General features: G+C 42.0%; 2 protein-coding genes across 9 annotated transcripts; both read left to right on the plus strand.

The window, feature by feature from the left end:
• The first annotated feature begins 1,003 nt into the window (after window positions 1-1,003).
• On the plus strand, window positions 1,004-10,505 carry pfkma (phosphofructokinase, muscle a). 6 transcript variants are annotated; one of them, XM_029505612.1, is made up of 22 exons: window positions 1,004-1,212; window positions 2,274-2,347; window positions 2,451-2,528; window positions 3,103-3,292; window positions 3,754-3,919; window positions 4,176-4,220; window positions 6,177-6,285; window positions 6,378-6,473; window positions 6,567-6,659; window positions 6,759-6,884; window positions 7,007-7,071; window positions 7,399-7,462; window positions 7,572-7,724; window positions 7,852-7,922; window positions 8,029-8,116; window positions 8,264-8,416; window positions 8,502-8,666; window positions 8,893-8,954; window positions 9,242-9,353; window positions 9,465-9,564; window positions 9,794-9,899; window positions 9,993-10,504. In XM_029505612.1, the coding sequence occupies exons 1-22, from the start codon at window positions 1,128-1,130 to the stop codon at window positions 10,132-10,134; spliced, it is 2,343 nt and encodes a 780-aa protein (XP_029361472.1). In that variant the 5' UTR covers window positions 1,004-1,127; the 3' UTR covers window positions 10,135-10,504. The 6 variants fall into 6 exon arrangements, with proteins under 6 accessions (XP_029361472.1, XP_029361474.1, XP_029361473.1 ...); XM_029505614.1 differs by having other exon boundaries at window positions 7,399-7,456; window positions 7,578-7,724; window positions 9,993-10,503; XM_029505613.1 differs by having other exon boundaries at window positions 7,578-7,730; window positions 7,858-7,922; window positions 9,993-10,448.
• A 642-nt stretch (window positions 10,506-11,147) lies between these two features.
• larp4aa (La ribonucleoprotein 4Aa) lies at window positions 11,148-22,819 on the plus strand. Of its 3 annotated transcripts, none has more exons than XM_029506546.1 (17): window positions 11,148-11,696; window positions 13,758-13,875; window positions 14,234-14,446; window positions 14,940-15,024; window positions 15,130-15,266; window positions 15,350-15,453; window positions 15,555-15,665; window positions 16,313-16,366; window positions 16,464-16,673; window positions 17,712-17,815; window positions 18,228-18,269; window positions 19,977-20,210; window positions 20,331-20,385; window positions 20,481-20,639; window positions 20,736-20,875; window positions 20,971-21,175; window positions 21,415-22,819. In XM_029506546.1, exons 1-17 carry the CDS (start codon window positions 11,580-11,582, stop codon window positions 21,805-21,807), a joined length of 2,481 nt encoding a protein of 826 aa, XP_029362406.1. In that variant the 5' UTR covers window positions 11,148-11,579; the 3' UTR covers window positions 21,808-22,819. The 3 variants fall into 3 exon arrangements, with proteins under 3 accessions (XP_029362406.1, XP_029362408.1, XP_029362407.1); XM_029506548.1 differs by having other exon boundaries at window positions 14,234-14,392; XM_029506547.1 differs by lacking the exon at window positions 18,228-18,269.
• Window positions 22,820-22,920: the final 101 nt, after the last annotated feature.

A 22,920-nucleotide genomic window follows, 5' to 3' on the forward strand; every position in this document is an offset into this window, starting at 1 on the left:
TGTTTCAGGAGTGAAAATCAGTTGTAGTGCTGAAAAGTTAAACAGTAAGGCAGAAATTAGGCTTTGCTTCTATTACGAACCAGATTATAATTGTAATGAGGGTTTTTAATTTCCACTGATAAAGAGAAATTCATATTCAAAAATATATGGATAGTTGAAAACTTGCAGTATTTCAGTTTTTCTGTGATGAAGTAACACCCTGACAACTTTCCCCAAAGTTCTCTCACTGTTAATTAGACTGCATACACACAGGAAAGAAAATCTACGAAAACCAACTTTACAAGTAATGAGCTCAACATGAAGTAAAACACTGACATTCTTTGAATGGTTTTTGGCACCGTGGGCAGAGCTACAAAGAACATTGGTTTGCTTTAGTTTGGCTTGGTTTTTATTTTTTGTTTGTTCGTTTTTTTCAACACATCAACTCCTCAGCATTAAGAGAAAATAAAGCTCTACAATTTGAAAGTGATTATCTCACATTCTCCAGATTTTCTCTGAGCCAGATAAAGTCAACGCATTACACACACTGCACATAGGAGCTGTGTGTCCTGCAAACACCCAGCTCCTGAGGTGTCTTTGACAGTTTCTGTTTGAGCAATTAAACAGCAAAAATAACAAATTCCTGAGCGCACAGGGATTCATTTGATAAGCTTGTTTTGCAGCAAACTGCCAAACCTGTATTCAGTTTGCAATCAATTGAAAAGATTCACATCAAGCTGGGCTGTTATTAGTGCTGACTTTCATTCTTTTTCATTTCATGTGCAGAAATGACACAATGAATAAAAATAAAAACATTGAATTTTTCTATCAAATTGTTTCCTTGGAAAGTATTGTAGGAAAATGTCTCATCCAAAGTGGATTCAAGTCTTTCCTGTCTCATTTGAGCCATGTGCATTGTGTTTCAGTGCCTCCAAATGTCCAGTGCAGGTGGTCACAGACCTGATGTATATTTAGTATAGCCGAGTTAGTGGTGGACTGTGCCAGTGGGGGGGGTTGGGCTTGGTCTAGGGTTAGGAACAGTAGTCTATAAAGCAGACGCCTTACCTCATGCCTCCTAGACCTCCTTCTCCTTCTCCTTCTCCTGTCCCTTCATTGTGCCCACCTATCTGCCTGACTCCTCCACCAACATGTCCAACCATCCACCCACCGACCCCACCAAGATGGGGATCGGACGTTCCATCGCTGTGCTGACATCAGGAGGAGACGCCCAAGGTAAGCAGAGAATCAAGCTCAGCCATTTTATTTACAATTTTAATTCATTTTTGAAATATTAAAATGCTTAATGCGTCTCAGCGAAGGAGGCACAGCTGGTGGACATCTATTGCAACACACTGAATTCAGCCTATTGCAGAAACACTAAACATTAATGTCAAACCAGTAACGTATCGTGTGATTGCTCTGACTGCATGACATCCTAAGTAAGCGCATGAAACATTTGTCCTTTGATGTAAGCGTAGCAAGTTGAAGGCCAGCTGTCAGAAGGTGATGAAAGGCGTTGGACTGTAAATCCTACTTGAAGTCATGAGCAGTGATCAGCATTACAAAAAACAAAGCCCATTAACTTTCGCTTCTATGAAGTTGGCTGAAATTGCAGAGGAGATTTAATTAAGATTCTTTTTGAATCAAGGGTTACCTAAGAGTTATTTCAGATAAGGGCATTCAATCTGTTTGTTCACTGATAACAGACCATTAGCTTGGAGAAAACTCAACTCCAGTATTTCTTATTCCTGTTGAATCACTCCCTCTGAACATGACTCCAAGTCTTTGTGTTGGCTTTATTTGCCCCCGCCCCCTTTTGCATTCCATTATTTCACTTTTGGGGCTAAGTTTAGTGGCTGTGACCTTTATGTGGTATGGAGGTGAGAAACACCCACGATCCACAGCTGCTTTTGGTGAAACAAGAGCTGTGAGATCTGCCAACCAGCTACAACACAAATGTACTCCGTGGCCTTTGGTGTACCAGCCAGCCAAGGGCAAGACAGTACACAAGACATACAGTCCCGTAGCCTCAGCTGCCACCATTTCCCAATGGGTATTTCTGTCTCATCTGATGCCAATGTTCAGGTCACTTAAAGCTTAAGGTGTAAGAAGTCCCAAGTTTAAAGGTGGTGATGATATCAGAGCTTCACTAGATGTGTACCATTGGCTGCTAATTAACTAACCCTAACCCTCCACAAGGTCAATTATATAGCATCATAAGTTTATCGTCTTATGGTCTATACTTGTAGATGAAGCTGTCAGTCGTCACAGATCATGTTATTTGTGTGTTTCAGGTATGAATGCGGCTGTTAGAGCCACAGTCAGAGTTGGTCTTTACACCGGAGCCAAAGTCTACTTTGTCCACGAGGTAAAAGCTCTGCAGAGAATCTTCATCCGCGAGTTTGAACCTGATAAAAGTTATGTATTTTTTCTCTGTATCTGGATCTACACTATGTTGCTGTCCGCTGTAGGGCTACCAGGGCCTCGTGGATGGAGGGGAAAACATTCGTCCCGCCACGTGGGAGAGCGTGTCCATGATGCTTCAGCTGGTGAGTCATCTGCAGCCAAGTGGACTAATGGACATCAACACAATGAAACCTTAACACATTAGTCACAGATTTTCATATGGAGATGATGATACACTAAACGAAGCTCTAATCGGGTCATTGGGTCATTAAAGAATCAGTTAACCCAAATTATTAGCAAAACAAAAGAATGCGTTTTTTTTTTTTTCACTTAGCTGGTGTTTAACCATTCATATAGAGTTGTTTTTTTTTTTTAAAGGAGTAAGTTTTTAACATTAATGAGATCTTGTGTTTCACCATCACTTCACCCAGGGAGCTGCTTTTATCACGAGGAAGCACATTGCTGTTAAAGCTTGTGACTCACACACACACAAAAATATTGTCATCTCTTTAATCTGGGATTAATCTCACCAGCGTTGATTTTATAAACTTCAATGATGTCAGTTTTTCTGTAGCTATTAATATCTAAAAGGTCAATATTAGATCACTTCTTTGGAAACCATTGTGGGGTTGAATTTCTGTAATTATTACATGTTTCTTCCTTCGGAGCCAGGTAATGCTTTTGCATGAGTAACAGCTTCTTCTCCTCACATGGCAGGGAGGTACCGTTATTGGCAGTGCTCGGTGCCAGGACTTCAGAGTCAGAGAGGGACGTATGAAGGCTGCCTGCAACCTAGTCAAGCTGGGTATCACCAACCTGTGTGTGATTGGAGGTGATGGCAGTCTGACTGGAGCCAATCAGTTCAGGACAGAGTGGAGCGGACTGCTGGCGGACCTGGTCCGAGCTGGTAAAGAGAAAAAACTGTGAAAATAGCGGTTTTGAGTCCTAACGGAAATGTAGCTTCGTGTTTGGTTTCTACATCATGAGTATAAAAGTGCAAATAACAGTAACAGCAATGTCTGTAAAACTTGCACATGATGCTGAATCCCCAGAGAAGTCTGGTTGGTAATCTTGACAACACCAAAAAAAAAAAAAAAGTCTGTGACTCTTGACTCTGACTGTCCCTGTTTCAAAAAAATATATATAACAATTATTATTAAATATATTTCTGTAAAACCAAATTACTTTGTACTCTGGGTCAATGGATGCTCATGGCTCATTTTGACCCATGGAATAATTCCTGTCAGTACAGGTCTTAATAAACAATAACATGGACTGCACAACTATAAAACTAACTGTAGAGGTCACGCAGTGTTTTTCTTTCCATTACCATTAAAACCATCTAAATCTACTTTGAATGTTCTGTAGGTAAGATTACACAGGAAGAAGCCAAGAAATCTTCCCACCTGAACATTGTTGGCATGGTCGGCTCCATAGACAACGACTTCTGTGGCACGGACATGACCATTGGCACCGACTCAGCCCTGCACCGCATCATTGAGGTGGTGGATGCCATCACCACGACAGCACAGAGGTGAGAATTCCCACAGAAAAGGACAGAGGACAAGTACAACATTGAATTAACTGGTACAAATCATCATCAGACCAGGATCCTTCAGTCAAGATACAGTCTCATTACTGTTTTGAATTTGTCTTGCTTCTGAATTTATTAATGTGTAGTTCTTGTATATGTAAAGTTTGACAGATTTGTATTATCAAAATTTTGCTCTTAAAGATAAATCTATATTTTTGCCGACAATTTCTTACATGTAAAATATTTTCCTACGCAGCCACCAGAGGACGTTCATCCTGGAAGTGATGGGCAGACATTGTGGGTCAGTAACCGATGTGTGATGTGTAGCCTGCTGAAACATTGATGTGTCTAAACCTTAACACACAACTAGTTTACGGTGTCATTACACTACTGAGCTGTTCACTTTATTTGCAGCTATTCACACAATCTATATCAATAATGAATAAAATATTATATTCAATATTAAAAATAATAAAGAGACAAACAAAACAATATCAGACGTATTAAACACAACATTAAGATGATGTACATTAGAAGACCCAGGCCAATATTTGCCAGGAGATGGTATAAAGGAGTTAGACATGTCAGGGTGTTAGAGGTGGTGCTCTTGAGTCTCCAAGAGATTTTTGATGACAAAGAGGTTTTGATCCCCATATTGGGGAACCTCAAACTAGAAAAGTCTGAACTGTAGCTGCCTTTTCTGCTGACATGTACCAGACCACGTCCCTTGGATGGTAGAGAATCAGAGGTCCATCTGCTGGCCCACAGTAGTGTCCTGAATTTAATCTGGGTAGTTCTTAGCAGTCTATGTAAATCATTGAACAACGAGGAGACATTTTTCCTGATGGGCTGGCTGAACAGCAGACAAGCTGCTGCATTCTGGATCATCTTGAAGGGTTTAACTGTTCATGAAGTTTTCTGATGTTGAATAGAGGTAAGCAACACAACCAGAAGATGGATACTGCATGATCAGAGAAGGATAGATGATCATCCAACATGGCACCCTGGCTCAACCATGATTGGTGTAGGAGATTGAAAGCACATTTGAAATTGATACTAAAAGACTGATCGGCTGGAATGTGTTCAGTCTTAGTGAAGTTCAGTTAAAGGTCATTTTCATCCATGTGCATATGTCAGCGAGACAAGCCAAGATCTAACCTGGACCCTGCAGTCATCAGGGTGAATGAGGGGTTTAGTTGCATGTGATCTGCTTAGAGGTGATATCAGAGGCAATGTCAGCTGATAATTGGGCCCCAGGAGGAGGTGCATGTTGTAAAAAAGAAGGCACATCTGTAGGTAAAAAATGTTATTTGGACATTTATCCACATGAAACACTGAAGTAGCGTCCATTGAGATATGTTTCAAACCAAGGAAGTGCTTTCTTATTTTGGAAGGTAAAGAAAGCAGAAAGCAGAAAGCAGTTGTATGTAGTAACTGTATCAAAGGTCTTGTAAGATGAGAAACAGGACTGAGCTGCATCTCCAGTTGCCCTCAGGGCTTCTGTCAGAAACTGCAGAGATGTTTCAGAGGAGTGGCTGCTCTAAAAGCCCGACTGCTTTGGATCAAGGAGTCTTCTCTGTGAGAGGAAATTTGAGAACTGCTTAAAAACTATACCCAACCATTAAAATAAGTAATAATGGAGGTAATGAGACAGATCAATGGTGCTCCACCTGAGGGGTCACCTGAGTGTGGTTGAATTTAGTGAAAGCTTTATCACATGTGTTGTTACTGCCACAGTAGTGGGACTGGGGCCAAATGCCATACTAGGACAACTACTTAAGAAGACGTGTCCTTGTCCTCAGGAGACCAGTATGGACTTGTTGTATTTTTGTGCATGAGTAAGGCAGGTGTAGGAGCCAGGATTGGTACAAAGAGACACAGATTGTTGAGCATGAGAGCAGAGTATAGCAGAGAGATTCTGACACCATTGACATTTAATGAGGAAAATCTGGTAATCAGAGCCAGAGCACAGGTGACCAATGGGGAGAAATGAAAACACCTCCTCAGAAAGAGACGTACAGGAGACTTTCTAGCACCATAAGCTTGTTGGTTGGCATGTGATAAGGAGTTAAATCAGCTTTGTTAACTACAGACTGTTAACAGAGAAGAAGGAAATCATTAGGAATCAAATCATCATGATATTTGAAAGTTTTCTAAAAATGTTTAAAGTTGAAACTGTATCTGTTTACAGAGGCTTGTAGTCGAAGTCTGACTTTTCGACAGATACAACTGGTTCATGGGTCTATCTTGGCTGCAGGTACCTGGCTCTGGTGACGGCTCTGGCCTGTGGTGCCGACTGGGTGTTCATCCCAGAGATGCCACCAGATGATGGCTGGGAGGAACATTTGTGTAGGAGGCTGGCAGATGTATGTTCCTTCATCTACACACTAACACGTCTTTACATGTCAGCCAAAAGCCACAATTGTTTTTTTTTTTTCCCTTTTGATTATTATTGTAGCAAAGAGCCCGTGGTTCCCGTCTGAATGTGATCATTGTAGCTGAGGGTGCGATGTCCAGAGCAGGAAAACCAATTTCATCTGAAGATATTAAAAAGGCAAGTCCTTTTTTGAGAAATTGGTGAGAAACAATACCTAAGCGCTTCAGATTATTTCGCATACTGACAGATTTCTTTATTTTTTGGTTTAAGCTGGTGACTGACAGGCTGGGCTTTGATACTCGTACCACTATTCTTGGACACGTGCAAAGAGGTGGCACACCCTCCGCCTTCGACAGAATTCTGGTGTGTATTGGCACTGTAAAGAAAAGCAACATTTCTAATGCTGCCTGACACACGCACACACAGACATGCACCTGATCATCTGATGTATGTCTTATCTAGGGCAGCAGGATGGGTGTGGAGGCCGTGATGGCCCTACTGGAGGCCACACCTGATACTCCTGCCTGTGTGGTCAGCCTCTCTGGAAACCAGGCAGTCAGACTGCCACTCATGGAGTGTGTACAAGTGGTACGTCAAAATGTTTTCAACTCAATGCTAAGAGCTGGCTTTCTGTGTAGTGTTTTATCATAAATAGCATTACAGCAAAAAATTTCTCCATCTTTCTTCCTCTTACTCTTTGTCCTTTACAGACCAAAGATGTGACTGCAGCGATGGCTGAGGGCAAATATGATGAAGCCATAAAGCTGAGGGGAAAGTGTGTATTTTCATCCTAAGTTTAGCAGAGTACAATACAAATGAACAGTTGGACTGAATCACCTGAATCTGTTTTTGGATGCAACAAAAGGCAAAAATAGAGCTTGGGTAGTGCCAATATAAGAAAAATGATAGATTCGATAGATTTATACTCAAACATGATTTTATCATGTTTGAGTATAAAATAACATCTAAAGGCTTCAGTCCTACCCCACACAATGGACATTGTTGCTTCACTTGACCGTTTGCTAGAAGGCTGCTTCAAATTGATGTTACTGGTGATACAGCTTAGAACAAACGGCACTCAGGCTATATTTATGATCTGCAGGAGTTTTGAGAACAACTGGAACACATACAAACTGCTGGCTCACATCAACCCCCCAGATGTCAAGGTGAGACCCATCCACTCTCTACATAAAATTTCTAAAGCAAATTCTTTAGTTGTATTTTATTTCAATGTCGTTTCCAACAACGTGCTCTTCAACAATCTCTCTGTTTGACTGCCAGAGTAACATCAATATGGCCATCTTGAACATTGGCGCTCCCTGTGCTGGTATGAACGCTGCAGTCCGTGCTGCAGTCAGGATGGGACTCATCCAGGGTCACACTATGTTGGCTGTCCATGATGGCTTCGACGGTCTGGCCCACGGACAGGTGACTGCAGATTCCCTCTTTTGAGGGCATTTTTAAAATGAGTTGAAAAGAGCCAAGATATTAAATCTACTAGAATTAATGGTAATTGTAAGTTGTTGTTTTTTTTTTTATACTCTCTTCACTGCAGGTTGAGCCCATCAACTGGACAGCAGTTAGTGGCTGGACTGGAAAGGGAGGCTCAATGTTGGGCACCAAGAGGTAAAACACTAGCTGATATCCCTTACTGGTCAGCATCAATGAACAGCATTGTAAAGTTGTATGTATTAGAAGACCACAAACCTGTGAAATCTTCTGTTTCATGAAGAACTCTGCCAGCTGAAATTCTGGAGGAAATCAGCCAGAACATTGCGAAGTTCAACATCCACGCTTTGGTGATCATTGGCGGATTTGAGGTAAAAACATCCCTTTGTTTGTTTTTAAAGCAGAAGTCCTTGGATGATGTTGGATGAACATTTCCTTCAATTAGAATTTTGTTGTTAAAATGAGAGCTTGGAAGTAGACAGACAAATGAATCTGATTCCTGTTCCCTGGTGTTACAGGCCTATGTGGGAGGCCTGCAGTTGGTTCAGGCCAGAGAAAAATATGAGGAGATGTGCATTCCCATGGTGGTGATCCCCGCCACTGTCTCCAACAACGTCCCAGGCTCCGACTTTAGCATCGGAGCTGACACAGCCCTCAACACCATCACTTCAGTTAGTGCCATAACAGCAAATACACACAGACACACATATATACAAAAACCAAGAGCTAAACGCTTTTCTGGGATATTCCCTGCAGACCTGCGACAGGATCAAACAGTCTGCAGCAGGGACCAAGCGCCGTGTGTTCATCGTTGAGACTATGGGTGGATACTGCGGATACCTTGCCACCATGGCTGGTCTTGCTGCCGGGGCTGACGCTGCCTACATCTATGAGGACAAATTCAACATCAAAGACCTAGAGGTGCGACAGTCATGCAGCTTATATGCTGTAATTGATTGATTGAACTTGAAAACTTTAAAGTCTAAGTGATGGATGCATAAAATGAAAAACTCTAGAATGGGAACGGAAAGCACTTGTGTCCAGTGTGTGGGAATTTTTGGATTTTTGCTTCCCATTCACCATGTTTTAGTTGTAAAAAGTTTATTTGACCTGAGAAGTGAGTTTGATGTGTGGATTTGGTCTACAGGTGAATGTACAACATCTCCTGCAGAAGATGAAGACAACAGTGAAGAGAGGTTTGATTCTCAGGTGGGTTTTGTAGATTTTGTTTTTGAATGTTTTCTCCAACAAAGATATCACAGAAAGATAGAATGGAACACGAGTGGAACAGGCCAAGTAAAGAGACTGTTCTGTTTTCCAAATCGAGCTTTGAAATAATAAATTTTTTAGGTTTTGTGTAAGGTCTTTGGCAGTGATTAACAATAAAAAGTGTGAAATTGTCTACTGGGAAAAACAACTATGTGTTGCTAGATGTACTATGGGTTCATATCATCCCACATATGTAAATTAATCTGTCACCATTGATTCTACAATAGGAATGAAAACTGTAATGCTAACTACACCACTGACTTCATCTTCAACCTGTACTCAGAGGAGGGCAAAGGTGTCTTTGACTGTCGTAAAAACGTTCTGGGACACATGCAGCAGGTCTGTTTACGTGGTGATGCGTAGATGACAAGCCATTTCAAAAGTAACTTATGTTCTCCTGTTTTCTACTTCACAAACACAAGTGTGGATACATATGTGTGTCATCTACAGGGTGGCACTCCAACGCCTTTTGACAGAAACTTTGGCACAAAAATGGGCACCAAGTCTGTTCTTTGGCTGACTGATAAACTCAAGGAGTGCTACAGGCATGGTATGTTAACATAAAATCAATAATTATAATAAATAATTGCAGACAATTGCTGAATCAACTGCCCCATGGGTACAAATAAAGGTCTTGAATCTTGAAATACACCCTCCTCTAATATATATACTGATTTTACATTCTGGTAGTGCTACTACTACTTCAATAAGTTGAGTGTCTGATAGGAGCTGACTTTATGCTGTTTTAATTTTACTATTTCACCTCCTGTGTCTTTTAGGTCGTATTTTTGCTAACACACAAGACTCTGCATGTGTGCTGGGCATGAAGAAGCGGTCGCTCACCTTTCAGCCACTTGCTGAACTGAATGGAGAAACAGATTTTGAGTAAGATAAACATTTTCCTTCTGACATACTGCACAAGACGTTACACAGTGTAATATGGAGAGTGACAATGAGTGATCATCCCATCTACTCTAGGCACCGCATCCCAAAGACACAGTGGTGGCTGAAGATTAGGCCCATCATGAAGATCCTGGCCAAGTACAACATCAAACTAGACACATCTGAACACGCAGATATGGAGCATGTGATCAAGAAGAGGACTCCTCTTACGAAGTAAAATCCGTCCGCTCTCAAAAGGCACAGGGAAGGAGCAGCGAAATGGCCCACTGATCCACTGAAATTTTTCTCTCACTACCCATCCATGAGTCTCAATGTAGGAGCTACTGTTCCACTCTTTTTCATCCTGGATGTTTGCTTCTACTTTTAATTTTCTTTTTTTGTTGTTTGTTGTTGTACTTCAAACTCTCAAAAACCTTCAGTGGAGTTCAACTTTGTAAAAAAAATAAATAAATAAAAAATATATATGATTAAACAGATTAAATATATATTTTAAAAATATGTTGCATTATTGGTGAATTATGTTACATGTGGAATGTGAATGATGAAAGGAATGGATATTACTGCTAAACTGTAGAGCCAGTTTATCTGCAATGCTGATACTCCAGTAAGACATAGATATTTACATGTGTGATCAACCTTTGACCAAAGTTTTGGGGTAAATTTGAATTGAAGTCTTTTCAAGGGCTTATCAGCTCTTGTCAATCACATCAGAAAAAGTAATTTCATCACTCTCCTTTCTCTTGATGACACCAAAAAGATCATTAAATTGCCTGACGTCACTGAATATGGCTCATCGTCATTAGCACAGTGGCAAAGAGTTTTTGCTCTTTTAGTTGTTTATTTCACTCATTATTAGTATCATCAGGGTGATAAACCCCAAATTCATTTAACAATCAGAATCTAAATTACACAAAAAACACAAGAAGTCCAGCAAAATATTTGTTGACCTCCACAGAGATCTGACACCAACAATGTGTACTAATCTGGGATCACGTTTATTGATATGATGGTAGAGTAAAACAGATGAGCGGATCTTTCTCACTCCAAACAAGAAATGGTCTGCATCAAGATTAAAAAAAGACATCTAGATACTTGCTGCAATCCAACTACAGTGCACAACTAAAATCCCGCAGAAAAACTACAGTGCGGTACCGGAAAAGGAAAAGGAAACGGCTTGTGCAAAGGTCACCGAGACCTCGCGGTGGCAGCCGGGACGTCGGTGGACTGTAGCCTGCGCTGAGGAGAGGTGCGTGTCCCCAGTGTCCGCTCCGGTCGCCCGGTTAGGAATGCGCCTCACGACCCCGACGTGTGCTGTGATATTCGGTGAAACGCCAGCGGGGACCGTGCTGTAAGAAGAGTCATGGTTTGGCCTCGCTTGTACCATTAGTGTCTCTGCCTGCAGGTTTGATTCATTGAGCTAGCTGCCTTTAGCCTGCTCGTTGATTCATAGCACGCTAGCCCGCTAGCCGCCGCCTGGAAGCGCACCTGCTAGCCGGTTAGCTAGCTAGTAGCCAGTTTGATTGCGCTGCTGGCTCGATCCGGTCCGACAGGAGAAGACCCGACTGACTGCTGAACACAGCCGGTGTTTCCCAGAGAGGAGGAGGTGGTGGCAGGCGGGGGCCGGGAGAACGCGACGGGGTGGAAGTGAGTCAGGAGCGGCTGATGAGTTCAGACCAGAGCGGGGAGCCGCCGCTGCTGCAGGAGGAGGCTGATCCGGGACCGAAGACCGGTGGGAAGGACGAGGCTCCGCTTAGGAGTGAGGGAGGGTCAGGCGGCATGGTGAGTGAGGCCTTCGTTAGCTCCACAGCTAACCGGCTAATCGGCTGATTCTCGGTGGAAACCTGTTAGCACAGGACGCCCCCCCCCCCCTCACCACCACCACTGAGAGGAGCAATTTTTTTTAATCAAACTGTGGTTAAATGTAACCCAAACAAGACACAATCTGAGACACTAGGGTCCGACTTGGCTTTGACTTTGCGGCCGCTGTCGATGGCGTCCAATCGTGAGGTTATTAGACAGAAATACGAACATGGGGCAGCTCAAGTTGCAGGTGAACTGATCTCTGCAGCTCCTCCACTCACTGCTAACGCTAGCTTAGCTGCTGCAGTCAGCAACCTCATTAAGTAGTTTGCTGAGTAATCATTAGCTTATAAGTGAAGTTATGGTTGAGCTTTAGAAGGACTGTGTTGTTTGGCGTGCATAAATACTGACTGAGTTGGGGTTTTTTTCCCTTCACTTTGTTATTTTTCTACGTGATTGATGCTTCAACTGCTGGCCGAAGGATAAAGGTTCATTCACTGTTATCTGTTAGCTAATCGCGTCGCTAGCTAAAACCGCTAACGCAGTGACATGCGTTGCAAATACCTGGCCTGCGCTGCGCTGCGCAGTCAGCTGACTTTCATGGCCCGACCCGGCCTGTAACACACAACCATGCATTGTAAAACCATGTGTCAAGTTGAACGACACATTAACGTTTTTTTGAGGGATGTTGAGGCCTAAACACTGTCCGCTGTCCAATCGGGAGAAGGGAGAAGCGTTCAGGCGCCCTGTGACTGGCAGCTGTTCTTGTCAGGCCCAGGCTTTTGTTAAAAAAAAAATCGAGTGGTTCATTCGGCAGGTGGAGGGTGACAATGTCAAAGAAGGAGCTGGTAAATTCAGAGTGACATCTCTGGATGAAAGCTCAATCCACAGTTAGATGGCCTGAGACTTTATATGAGCTGTACCCGATCTATTCCTGGACACAGATGTTTGCAGGGTCAGGGTTTCTCCTCCCAGTCCACAGCCCCCTTCATACACCAACTCAGCCTAATCATACTGAACACATTATCTGGGTAAAAGCAACAGAAAATAGTCCCAGCAGATTAAGTCTATGTTTATTACTGTGTTTAGTCTATGTATGTTTATTACATACATTTTGGTTACAAAAACAAAACCTCCACAATCATTCTCCTCCATGAATTTAACAGAATGAAAGCCTCTTTTGTAAACAAGGAATTAAGGAGCCACATCTCACTGTACTTCTGTGGTTTCCAATTATAAGCCTTGAAAGCCCAGAGGTGCATAGATGTTCACACCACCCTAAAATGACACCAGGTGATTCATTCAGTGCCCCTGCCCTCCTCATTATAAGGTGAATGCCATAAGGGAAACTAGCAGCTATAGTGGTGAATGATCTCAGCCTCCCAAAGGTCCCTGTTGGTGACCGCAGGTTCATTCCTCGTTCCTTTCTGTACGTTGCTGCTTTTGCAATTAGAAGACATGTCATCATATATGTGGAACAGATAAAATGTTAACTAATGAAAAATTTGACCTCAGTCCCAGACAAACCCTCTCTACTTGTAGGAGATCATTTTGCTTTAGATATTGTTGACAATGTGCAGCAATATCAAGAGTTGAATGGTTATTATTCTAATTTCGTAAGGAGTGAATCTACCTGCTGTACTCTTGTTCATTGTTGTAAGGTCATGAGGTCATTGTGTTGACCTCAAGTTTTCACCTTGATGGTCACAGTTTTCCTAAAGTCACTGAATCTCAAACAATACTAATAAAGTCTGTTTACTGTGTTGGGTTATTGGTACTATTTGTACTGTATTGTGTTTAAAATCTTTTTGGTTATAAACAAATGTGCTTTAAATGCTCAAACTTTTTTTTTTTTAATTCTTCATTCACTCCAACAACAGACCATGAATTAGTCAGATGAAAGGCAGAGATGATGAAGCAACTCTAAGGTTAAATTGCACCTTCATGTTGCATTGTTGTTTGTTAAAATAATGAACGTGATAGTGCTATTGGTGTTGGTATACATTGCACTCTCCTGATAGTACTGTTTCTCCCCTGAAGGTCACCTCTAAGGGCGCTGGTTTGAACCCAAATGCCAAGGTGTGGCAGGAGATGCCTGTGGCCCCCAGCGAAACAGTCACTAACAGCCCTCATTGGGCCCCCTCAGACATGAGTGAAGGTGAGATACACTTCCATGAGCACAATTTAGTGTCCAATAGAAAAGCAACAACTGCTTTCATGTAACTTTTCAGAGCATTGAAGTGTGAGAAAAGCGTCACATCCATGCAAATTCATGTAAATGTATGTGACACCTGTTGTGACAGCTATTTCTGCCTTTACGGTGAATTTTTATTAAAATTTGCAATTTTTGCTTTGTATGGTTTTCCTTTCAACACCTGCAGACATATCTTAATTTATTCACTGGCTGAGAGCTTTGGAAGTGTATGTAATGACCAAAAACAAGCAAGGTGACTCAGACCTCAACAAAAGAGCTGTCTGCTCTTGCTTCTGAATGGAACTCTTTACCTTGTGTGCAGGTTATTCTGAGCCTTCGTCTGCTGGGTGCAAGCAGTACACCGTGGGATTCACAGCCCTGGATGACAGCAGCTCCACAGCAACAGCTGAGATAGCAGTAAATGGAATGGACCCTCCAGAGTTGGGCTTTTCCCCCGTTGAGTCCACCACAGGGACGTCAGGTCAGCCACATCGCATCATCTGCAGGCCTCTCCCAACAGCAGCTGTGGCTGAAAGTCAGCATTATTTGGTTTTTCAATACGTTTTTAATCATCTTAAAAGAAGAAGTTTAAACTCAAAAGAAAACCTAAAACACACTGATTCAGTAACTTTTATGGTTTACTGTTATACAATAAACTGTACATGACAGTGTCTTTTTACAAATCTGTGCAGGTGATATCAGTCTTGGGTTAAAATTAAACTACAGACAGCTGGCTCTGCATGTCACATGGTTTAGTTTCAGTTTTACAAATTTTGTTTGGCCATACCTCGTTGATGTGTTATTTGTATTTCATCTCTGACGTTGGTATAAATTACTCACCACAAAAGACAGTTTACGTAAAAGCAGAAAAAAACTCCAGAAATACTGTTTCCTACATTAACCAAAATGTAACTCTATTGCTTCCTTTATTGGACCTTTCCTGCCCATTTAGCCCTCTGTCTTTCACTCTTGTCTCTTGCACTGAAAATAATGAAGGCCATCCTCTGATTTTTGCATTTGGTTCTCAGGAGATTCTAAAGCTGAGGAACAGCCTATTTCTTCTGAGAACCTCAGAGAGTCTCTGAAGAAAGAACTGGAGTTTTATTTCTCTAGGTAAGAAAAAGTGCTCAAAGCATCTTGACACAGCAGAATTTAAAAAGCAAACTCTTTATTTTCCTGGTCAGGGCAAATCTAATTAATTTTTGGTTTTGTTTTTAGGGAGAACCTCTCTAAGGATTTATATCTGATGTCTCAGATGGACAGTGACCAGTTTGTCCCCATTTGGACTATAGCCAGCATGGAAGGCATAAAAGTCCTCACCACTGACATGGACCTCATCCTGGATGTGTTGAGATGTACGTTCAAGATTGCTGTTCATGTTAAATTCAGTTGGCTACATTTGTGCTGCACGTTTTAAATTCCATGAATTTCCCCTCAGCCTCTCCGATGGTACAGGTGGACGAGAAGGGGGAGAAAGTGCGTCCTAATCACAAGCGGTGCATTATCATCCTGAGGGAGGTCCCTGAAACCACCCCTGTTGAGGTAAAGACAGCTTGGCAATGATGACTGAGTGCATTTGGAATAATGTACTGATTTTATGTGTAAGAGAAGTTACACATAAGTCTTGGTTGTCTAACTCACAGGAGGTGGAGTCACTGTTCAAGAATGACAACTGTCCAAAGGTGATAAGTGTTGAGTTTGCGCACAACAACAACTGGTACATCACATTCCAATCAGACACAGATGCTCAGCAGGTACTGTCTGTTCAATTTTCCTTTTTCTCACATTAAGTGTTAAGTTGAAATAGAGATATAGAGCACATTAATTATTCTTAACTCTTAAGTTACGGCTGCTGAATTGGCAAGGCTAACTGTAGGAACTGAAGCTAACCAAGGGTAACGTACATCCACTACCAAATTATGTTTTAACCCCATAAAGTGGGGCAGATTGGAAACGGGTTATAAAAAGCTATTTTAAAATAATGTAGTATTGTGGATGTAGCCTAACTTATGCAAGACTTGGTTTTATCTGTATTAGGTTGAATGATGATCTTAGCGGGTGACTCGATCAGGCAGTTGTAAATATTAATGTATGTAACCTCCGGCCATTCAGTGGGATCATTTCTCTATGAAAATGAAGGCAAACAGAAGGCACAATGAGAAAGGCCCACATATGTGACTTTTTCATTGTACTTTATTTTCCTCTGGTACAGCTAGCGTGTTAAAATAATCATCTGACATGTTGAAGTAATGTTTTAAGCTAACTACTGGGCAGTGTTTTTTGAATTGTTCCGAGGATTGTTTTCCCATCCAGTGGTCGTGGCTTTTGAAGTATGACGCGTAGCGCTCTGTCTCTATTGCACAATAAATTGCCTTATGATTTTTCTCCTGTGCTCTTCTAGGCATACAAGTATTTGAGAGAGGAAGTTAAAACATTTCAGGGAAAACCCATCATGGTGAGTCAAATTAAAACTCCCTTGTAAGTTTGATAAGACCCATTTGTTGAGTTAATTCATAATGTAATTCCCCTCCTTTCTTCTTTGCAACTGACAGGCCAGGATAAAGGCCATCAACACATTCTTTGCAAAGAATGGCTACCGTAGCATGGATAGCAGCTTGTACACTCAGCAGTCCCAGAGCCAGTCCCAGTACAGCTCTCCACTCTACATGCAGCATATCTACCCCCAGCAGCAGTACCCAGTCTATGGCATCGTACCTCCCACCTGGACGCCTTCGCCCACACCGTATTTTGAAACTCCTCTGGTGAGACGCACTGTACTTGATAGTTACAAAAAGGTACTCCGGAATCCAGTTGAAAAACATAAGAGCTGGTATTTTGGTATTTTGAAGCCAGACCAGCTTCACAAAGAATTATCTATATAGTAGTTCACAAATCCCAAGTCAGACCCGGTGATGAGAGATTGATGCGCATAGAGGGAAACCAGGGAGAGGGGTGGCTTTGTTTCTGCCTTTTTCTTCTTCATCTTCTCCCTTCTCTTTCATTTATCTCTCTTTCCTTCCTTTTCTAAAGTCAGATGCTTCACTCCCATCCCAATGAGCGTTCAGATTATGAGATCTGAGGGTCAAAGAATCAACTCACAAGAATATCAGCCCATGTAAATTAATTGCTATAGCAGTCTTTACATAGTCAGTACATGAATCAGACGCAAGAAACTGATCTTAAAAGCACCAGCAAAAAACAAAATAAAACACCTGCAAAATCACTTGTTAGTCATTGTTGCCTTTTCGTAGTTTCTAGGGATGTGCATTGAATGAATTCAGATGAGTCCTTCTCTTCATTGGATTTTGAATTGTCAGTAGTCACATAACCATCCAATATTTTACATAATGAGTAAAACACAATATTCAGTATTTTTCTGAACCAGATGAGCTTCACGAGCAGAGAGTACTTCATTTTTATGCTAACAGCTAAAGCAAAACACACACTCTCCAAAAAATATATAACAAACAATTCAGAGGTGCAGGGGAAAACTTAATAAAGAAAGCGGAAAGGCCAGCAGCACTCGTGTCCTTGGGAACTCAAAAGAGCTTTTTAATGCACAAGGAACTCAATCACAGACCGGTTTCGACAGCAGTCTTCGTCAGTGTGTAGGCTAATCCGAACCCTACACACTGACGAAGACTGCTGATTGAGTTCTTTGTGCATTAAAAAGCTCTTGAGTTCGGAAGGACACAAGTGTTGCTGGCCTTTCCTCTTTCATACTTAATTTTTATGCCCAGGTTTTGCAGTGGCGTCTGATTATTGCACATTTATTAATACTGACTTTTGTCTCTGTGCAGGCTCCATTCCCCAACAGCAGCTTTGTGAATGGATTTGGTTCAGCTGGTCACTACAAAACTGGCTCCAGTTCTCTTAACATCACCCGCCAGTTCAACAGAAATCGGTAAGAACTTCTTTTTATTAATTTGTACTGGTGAAAGCTCTGAACACATTGTGTCCTCTGGTTGTCTCTGTCACATGGATGAGATAACTCTGTAACGCCTTGAGGAAATTTCTTCGAATAGATCACAGTGAATTCAAAAACCACATTTTTGATTATGGCCTTATGTGTTACTTTTAACACCACATACCTTTTATTGAATTCCTTCAAAGTCTTATGTTTTATGAATCTGGATAGATGTCAACGTAAACTCCACCTTCACTGGTTGGTGCAGACATTCAGAGGCCTTTTTACCACTTGTCATTGTTTGCATGAACTTAAACACTGAACATCAGATCATCTGTAATAACTTTTTATAACTCCACCAGGGAACTGTTCTTCACTCGCTGTCCCTTTCTTCTTACTGTCCCCACAGTGTCCCCCTCTATTCAAGAAAGAATGTAATAAATGCCTTCAGGTACTACTATTGTACTGTACAACAAGCTTCATTGCTCTCCTCATCTCTTACCATACTGCAGCAGCAAATTACTAAATCCATAATGGTGCCCATGCCATCTGTCAATTGGCCTTTAATAGCCATAATCCTTTTCATCACTCTGTTAAATGTTGCCAGGTAATGGACATGCTGGATTTGTCATGTCAATTGATAAAGAAGGTTGCCTATTAAATGACAGCACTGGCTGTCTGATTCTGACCAGTTGGCTTACTCCAATAACCATCACATTGGCTTCAAAATGTCCACTTTGTTTCCATTATTAATTGTGCCAATTTCTGTCCATCACAACTAACCATCAGTATTTCACCTTGTTTTACTGCTGCTTTTCTTGTTGCTGATTGTATAACCAAACTTCATGTGTTATACACCTTAACAAAGAATCGCTGACATTTTAAAGCTGGGTCTGTGTCAAGCCTTAAATCTTGTGAAAAATCATCTCCTTCACTCCAAGTCAGACCCAGTGATGAGATCATGATGCGCATAGAGGGAAACCAGGGAGTGGAGTAACTGGCTTTGTTTCTGCCTTTCTCTTTTTCATCTTTTCCTATTTCTTCCTCTCTCTCTTTCTCTCTCTCTCCCCCCTTCCCTCTCTAAAGTCAGGTGCTTGACTCCCATCCCAATGAGCGTTCAGATTATGAGATCTGAGGGTCAAACACTCACGAGAATATCAGCCCATGTCAATGACAGTGGCGTGTTTTTAACAAACAATATCTGCCTCAGTTTTAGTTATGGCGCATAGAGACACTGGTCTGGATCTTACATGAACCCTACCAAAGGATTTCATTTATGATTGGTTGCAGATTATCAAACGTACAATGCTGAAAATGTTTATTTCCACTGTCTCAACCAATCGTGAGTACTGATGTAGTTCAAGACCACTGCATGTCTACACATTTACCCTGAGGACATAGCATGCTGTCTCATGCCCCCTGCAAACTGTCAATTTTCGATTTGTGCCACCAGTGTTTCCTTTAAACTCACTTAGCCGTGTCATCCCAAAGAGCTAAAGATTCCCTATGCAAACACAACCCATTAAATTGTATTTACAGAATTGTCATAGCTGTTGAACACTTTTAGCTTTAATACGTTAATATATATTTCTCTAAAATTGAAAAGCTTTGGGGAAGTTAATTTAAACTTTATGTCTTTCTGTATTGTTTATGCCTGTAAATGCATTACTACTTGATAGTAACATAAGTTAAAATGTACTCAGTGTACTTCAACCCAGAAATTGAAGTACACTAGGCCAATTGACACGCAATGCTTTGATAAATTGTCACGTTTCAACTTATACATTTCATTTTGATATTGTTCAGCAAAGTTGGTCTTTTTATTTCGCCTGCACCCATTTATATCAATGAGGGCAGAATACATCCTCCAGAATGATCATACATTTGAATCCATCGAGTCTGAGGTGATTTAATAATAAATGAGTGAATAACTGATAAGTAGTTGATGAAAGTACATACATTTTTAGAAAATGTGTGAAAGCCACCCTAACCCTGGTCTAGAGAAGCACCCCCTGAAGTCTATTTTGAAGTTCCAGAGGCTAAAATGAACGTCACATGCAAAAGGCTGTACAGGAAACACTGGTCGCTTCTATGTGTTATGTTTTTTTAATTCCTAAATATTTATTGTTCACTGTCACCGGTACCCCCTCTTCAACAGAAACCATGTGAAGCCGCAGGTGAGGACAAGTGAGGTCACCCCAGGGTCCCTAACTCCTGTTGCCTTGGAGAGTCTGACTGGACTGCGCAGCTCACAGCCTCCTGCTCCTGTGGCTGCCGCCACCAGCAACACAGTCCAGACCATCTCTGACATGAGCATGGCGTTTTCACATCTGTCTTCTTCTTCCTCCTCTTTGGAACCAAGCGACGACAGTGTCATATCAGGACGTGGACGGTTAGCCTGTTTTTGTCTCTTAATTGCTGCCTGATTTCTGCCTGACTGGCTGCCGCTCATAGGAAATGCCGTTTGGCTAATACGGAGTCACTATTGATGGAAAATTCAATTGCATTTCAGACGGAGCACAGCCTACAGAGGAACACGGAGGAGGCGAGAAGATGAACGAATTGCAGTAAATGGCAATTTCATTTTATCAGAAATTCTACTTGTATTTAAAGCATGAACCATTTTGTGATTGTTGGCTCCATTTCCAATTTCCTTGTTCAGAGGCCTGTACCACTAGCAGAGGTCAAGGTTTCTCCACCCAAGTTTGACTTGGCTGCCACCAATTTCCCACCTCTGCCAGGCTGTGTGGTCAGTACACAGGGAGAGCCAGTGCTCGAAAACCGAATGTCAGACGTTGTACGCGGTTTGTACAGAGACAAGGTAAGAAAATGAGACAGTAAGTTAAATCTGTAGGGAATGTTGCAATGGATAAAGGAAATGTAACTAATGTAAATGGATAATAACTTGTTATTTTAGACAGAACAGGCCAATAAAGAAGCCACTGTGAGTCAAGGTTCAGGCCAAGCCTCAGTTACAGAGGAGGCTGTGGCTGTGTCCAGTCCTGCCCTGGTAGCAGCAAAGCCTTCTGCACAACCACTAGGACCCTCGAACCCCAGGTAGGACTTTCTCATTCTGACCATTTTAACTCAGGATATGAAGGACCCTAATAGACTTAGAATAATAACCAGTATACTTGAATCTGTTATGACAGCGCCACTCGTCAGGAGAAGAGGGTTGAACGGGCAGAGATCCCAGCTCCAAAAGCGACCCCATGTGCATCTGTTCAGACTACTGTCAATGCCTCCCCTTCCACACAGCCTGTGCCCAGCTCCAGGCCTCAGCCCTCTGCTGCATCCACGCCAGCAATGCCCAGCATGCCAGCCCCTGTTACAGCCACTATTCCTACCCCTGCACAGGTAATTCTAATTATTTGCAAAAACTGCTTTTAGGGCTCCTAATGAATAGGTCTTTTGTGTATAGAGGGCAGTAAGGTAGTGGATTGACTGGCTGTCCCTCTCTCTGTCTGTCCCCTCTGCCTTTGCAATGAGCATCAAGAATATGAGATCTAAGGGCTTAACAACCATGGAAGTGAATAATAAATGAGATTATGTACTGCATCTTTTTAAATTGTACTCTTCTTCCTGGTTTGGTTCAGGAGCCACGTAAGCTCAGCTACGCAGAGGTGTGCCAACGACCACCCAAGGATCCCCCTCCTGTGGCCCCTGCTCCAGCTGCCTCCGGTGCCGTGCCGGGCCAGCCTTTGCGTGAGTTGCGTGTAAACAAGGCAGAGGAGACTGGCTCCAGCAGTGGTCCTGGAGACAAGCATGAGAAAGGCCACGACAGGGAGGGGGGATGGGAATGCAAGGAGAGCCGGCCACCACGTGAACGTGACTCTCAAGGCTACTATCGCAGCAATGGCCCCAGAGGCACTGGGGGCCTCAAGTTCCGGGACCAGAGACGCCCACCTCCAGCCCGACGCAGCTCCCCCCAGGGAGGCTATAGGCACACTGGCAAAGAGCAGAATATCCCACCAGTATCGCCAAAGTAAAAAACTTGACATGAATAGAAAAAAGATGTTTGAACATATACATGGATATATATAATTATATAAAAATGAATAACATAAAAGCAACAATATTATGGTAGCCACCTTCCCCCTGGAAGTTGTCCAACGAAAGGCTTTTAAAATGACAATACAACTGGGACATCCAGGACTAATGGGCAAAATGACACCTGAAGAACTTTGACGAGTGATATGAAAAGGAAACATAAGTCTTGTTCTGGCCTCCAGCATTATGCTTAACAGAATTTAAGTGCGATTTATCTGGAGGTCATCTCATTCATGCTCTGCTCGGGAGAGGTGGGATGCTGGGCCACATAAATGGCCCTCTACCTCCCCCCCTTTTTTCCCCCGCCCTCCATTTTAAAGAATAGATGTTGGTCTGCAAGAACAATATGCACTAAGAAGAAAAGAAAATGCATATTTGTCATGTACATATAGAAAGATATCACTAACACACAATGAGACATCAGTTTGTTTGTTTTTCCGTGTGCTTAGGGTTGAAAGTATGATTGAAGGGTTGACTGATGTCTGTGTATGCATTGATTGTTAAACAGAATGATTGAAGTGCTACAGTTTGCTGTTGCACTGATATAATGAAATTGATGATTTTTGATTTTTACATCAGAGATTAAAATTCATTGTCCTGATACTGGACAGTGTGCTCTTCTAATGTATATTAATGAAATGTGTTCTATGGTGGTATTTTGATTCTGGTTCATGATATGCTACAACTGTAGCAGTGAGATATCAGAAGCTGTTGATGTACGCCGCAGTCAGATGTGTGGTTTTGTTTGAAGCCGAGATCCACTTTGGGGTATTCGCTGGCCTGTTAGCCACGGTGAATCTGCTAGCCTGGTCCAAAGTTTTTCATGTTAAGTTCTATCTTTGCTATGTCTTTGACATTTTTTTGGAACAACCCACTCCGATGGATTCAGATTATTCATGTTGATAATCAGGTCTCTGTTTACATGTTTTTGTTTTTGTTTTTTTGTTTTTTTTTTTTGGGGGGGGGGGGGGGTTGTTTTTTTTTTTTTTTTGTTTGTTTTTTTTTTTGGGAGGGGGGGCTGGTAAGGTGATATATTTCATGAGGAAAAAAAA

Source organism: Echeneis naucrates, chromosome 7 (genome assembly GCF_900963305.1).
Source record: "Echeneis naucrates chromosome 7, fEcheNa1.1, whole genome shotgun sequence".
Taxonomy (NCBI): domain Eukaryota; kingdom Metazoa; phylum Chordata; class Actinopteri; order Carangiformes; family Echeneidae; genus Echeneis; species Echeneis naucrates.

What these genes read in the sequence shown, in the direction of transcription:
- pfkma (XM_029505612.1), top strand. Translation starts at nt 1,128, where the DNA reads ATGTCCAACCATCCACCCACCGACCCCACCAAGATGGGGATCGGACGT. An exon ending in CATCTGAAGATATTAAAAAG is followed by an intron (nt 6,474 to 6,566) that starts GCAAGTCCTTTT and finishes TTTTGGTTTAAG; the next exon opens with CTGGTGACTGACAGGCTGGG. An exon ending in CCGCCTTCGACAGAATTCTG is followed by an intron (nt 6,660 to 6,758) that starts GTGTGTATTGGC and finishes TGTCTTATCTAG; the next exon opens with GGCAGCAGGATGGGTGTGGA.
- larp4aa (XM_029506546.1), top strand. Translation starts at nt 11,580, where the DNA reads ATGAGTTCAGACCAGAGCGGGGAGCCGCCGCTGCTGCAGGAGGAGGCT. An exon ending in AGGGAGGGTCAGGCGGCATG is followed by an intron (nt 11,697 to 13,757) that starts GTGAGTGAGGCC and finishes TCTCCCCTGAAG; the next exon opens with GTCACCTCTAAGGGCGCTGG. An exon ending in CCCCTCAGACATGAGTGAAG is followed by an intron (nt 13,876 to 14,233) that starts GTGAGATACACT and finishes CCTTGTGTGCAG; the next exon opens with GTTATTCTGAGCCTTCGTCT.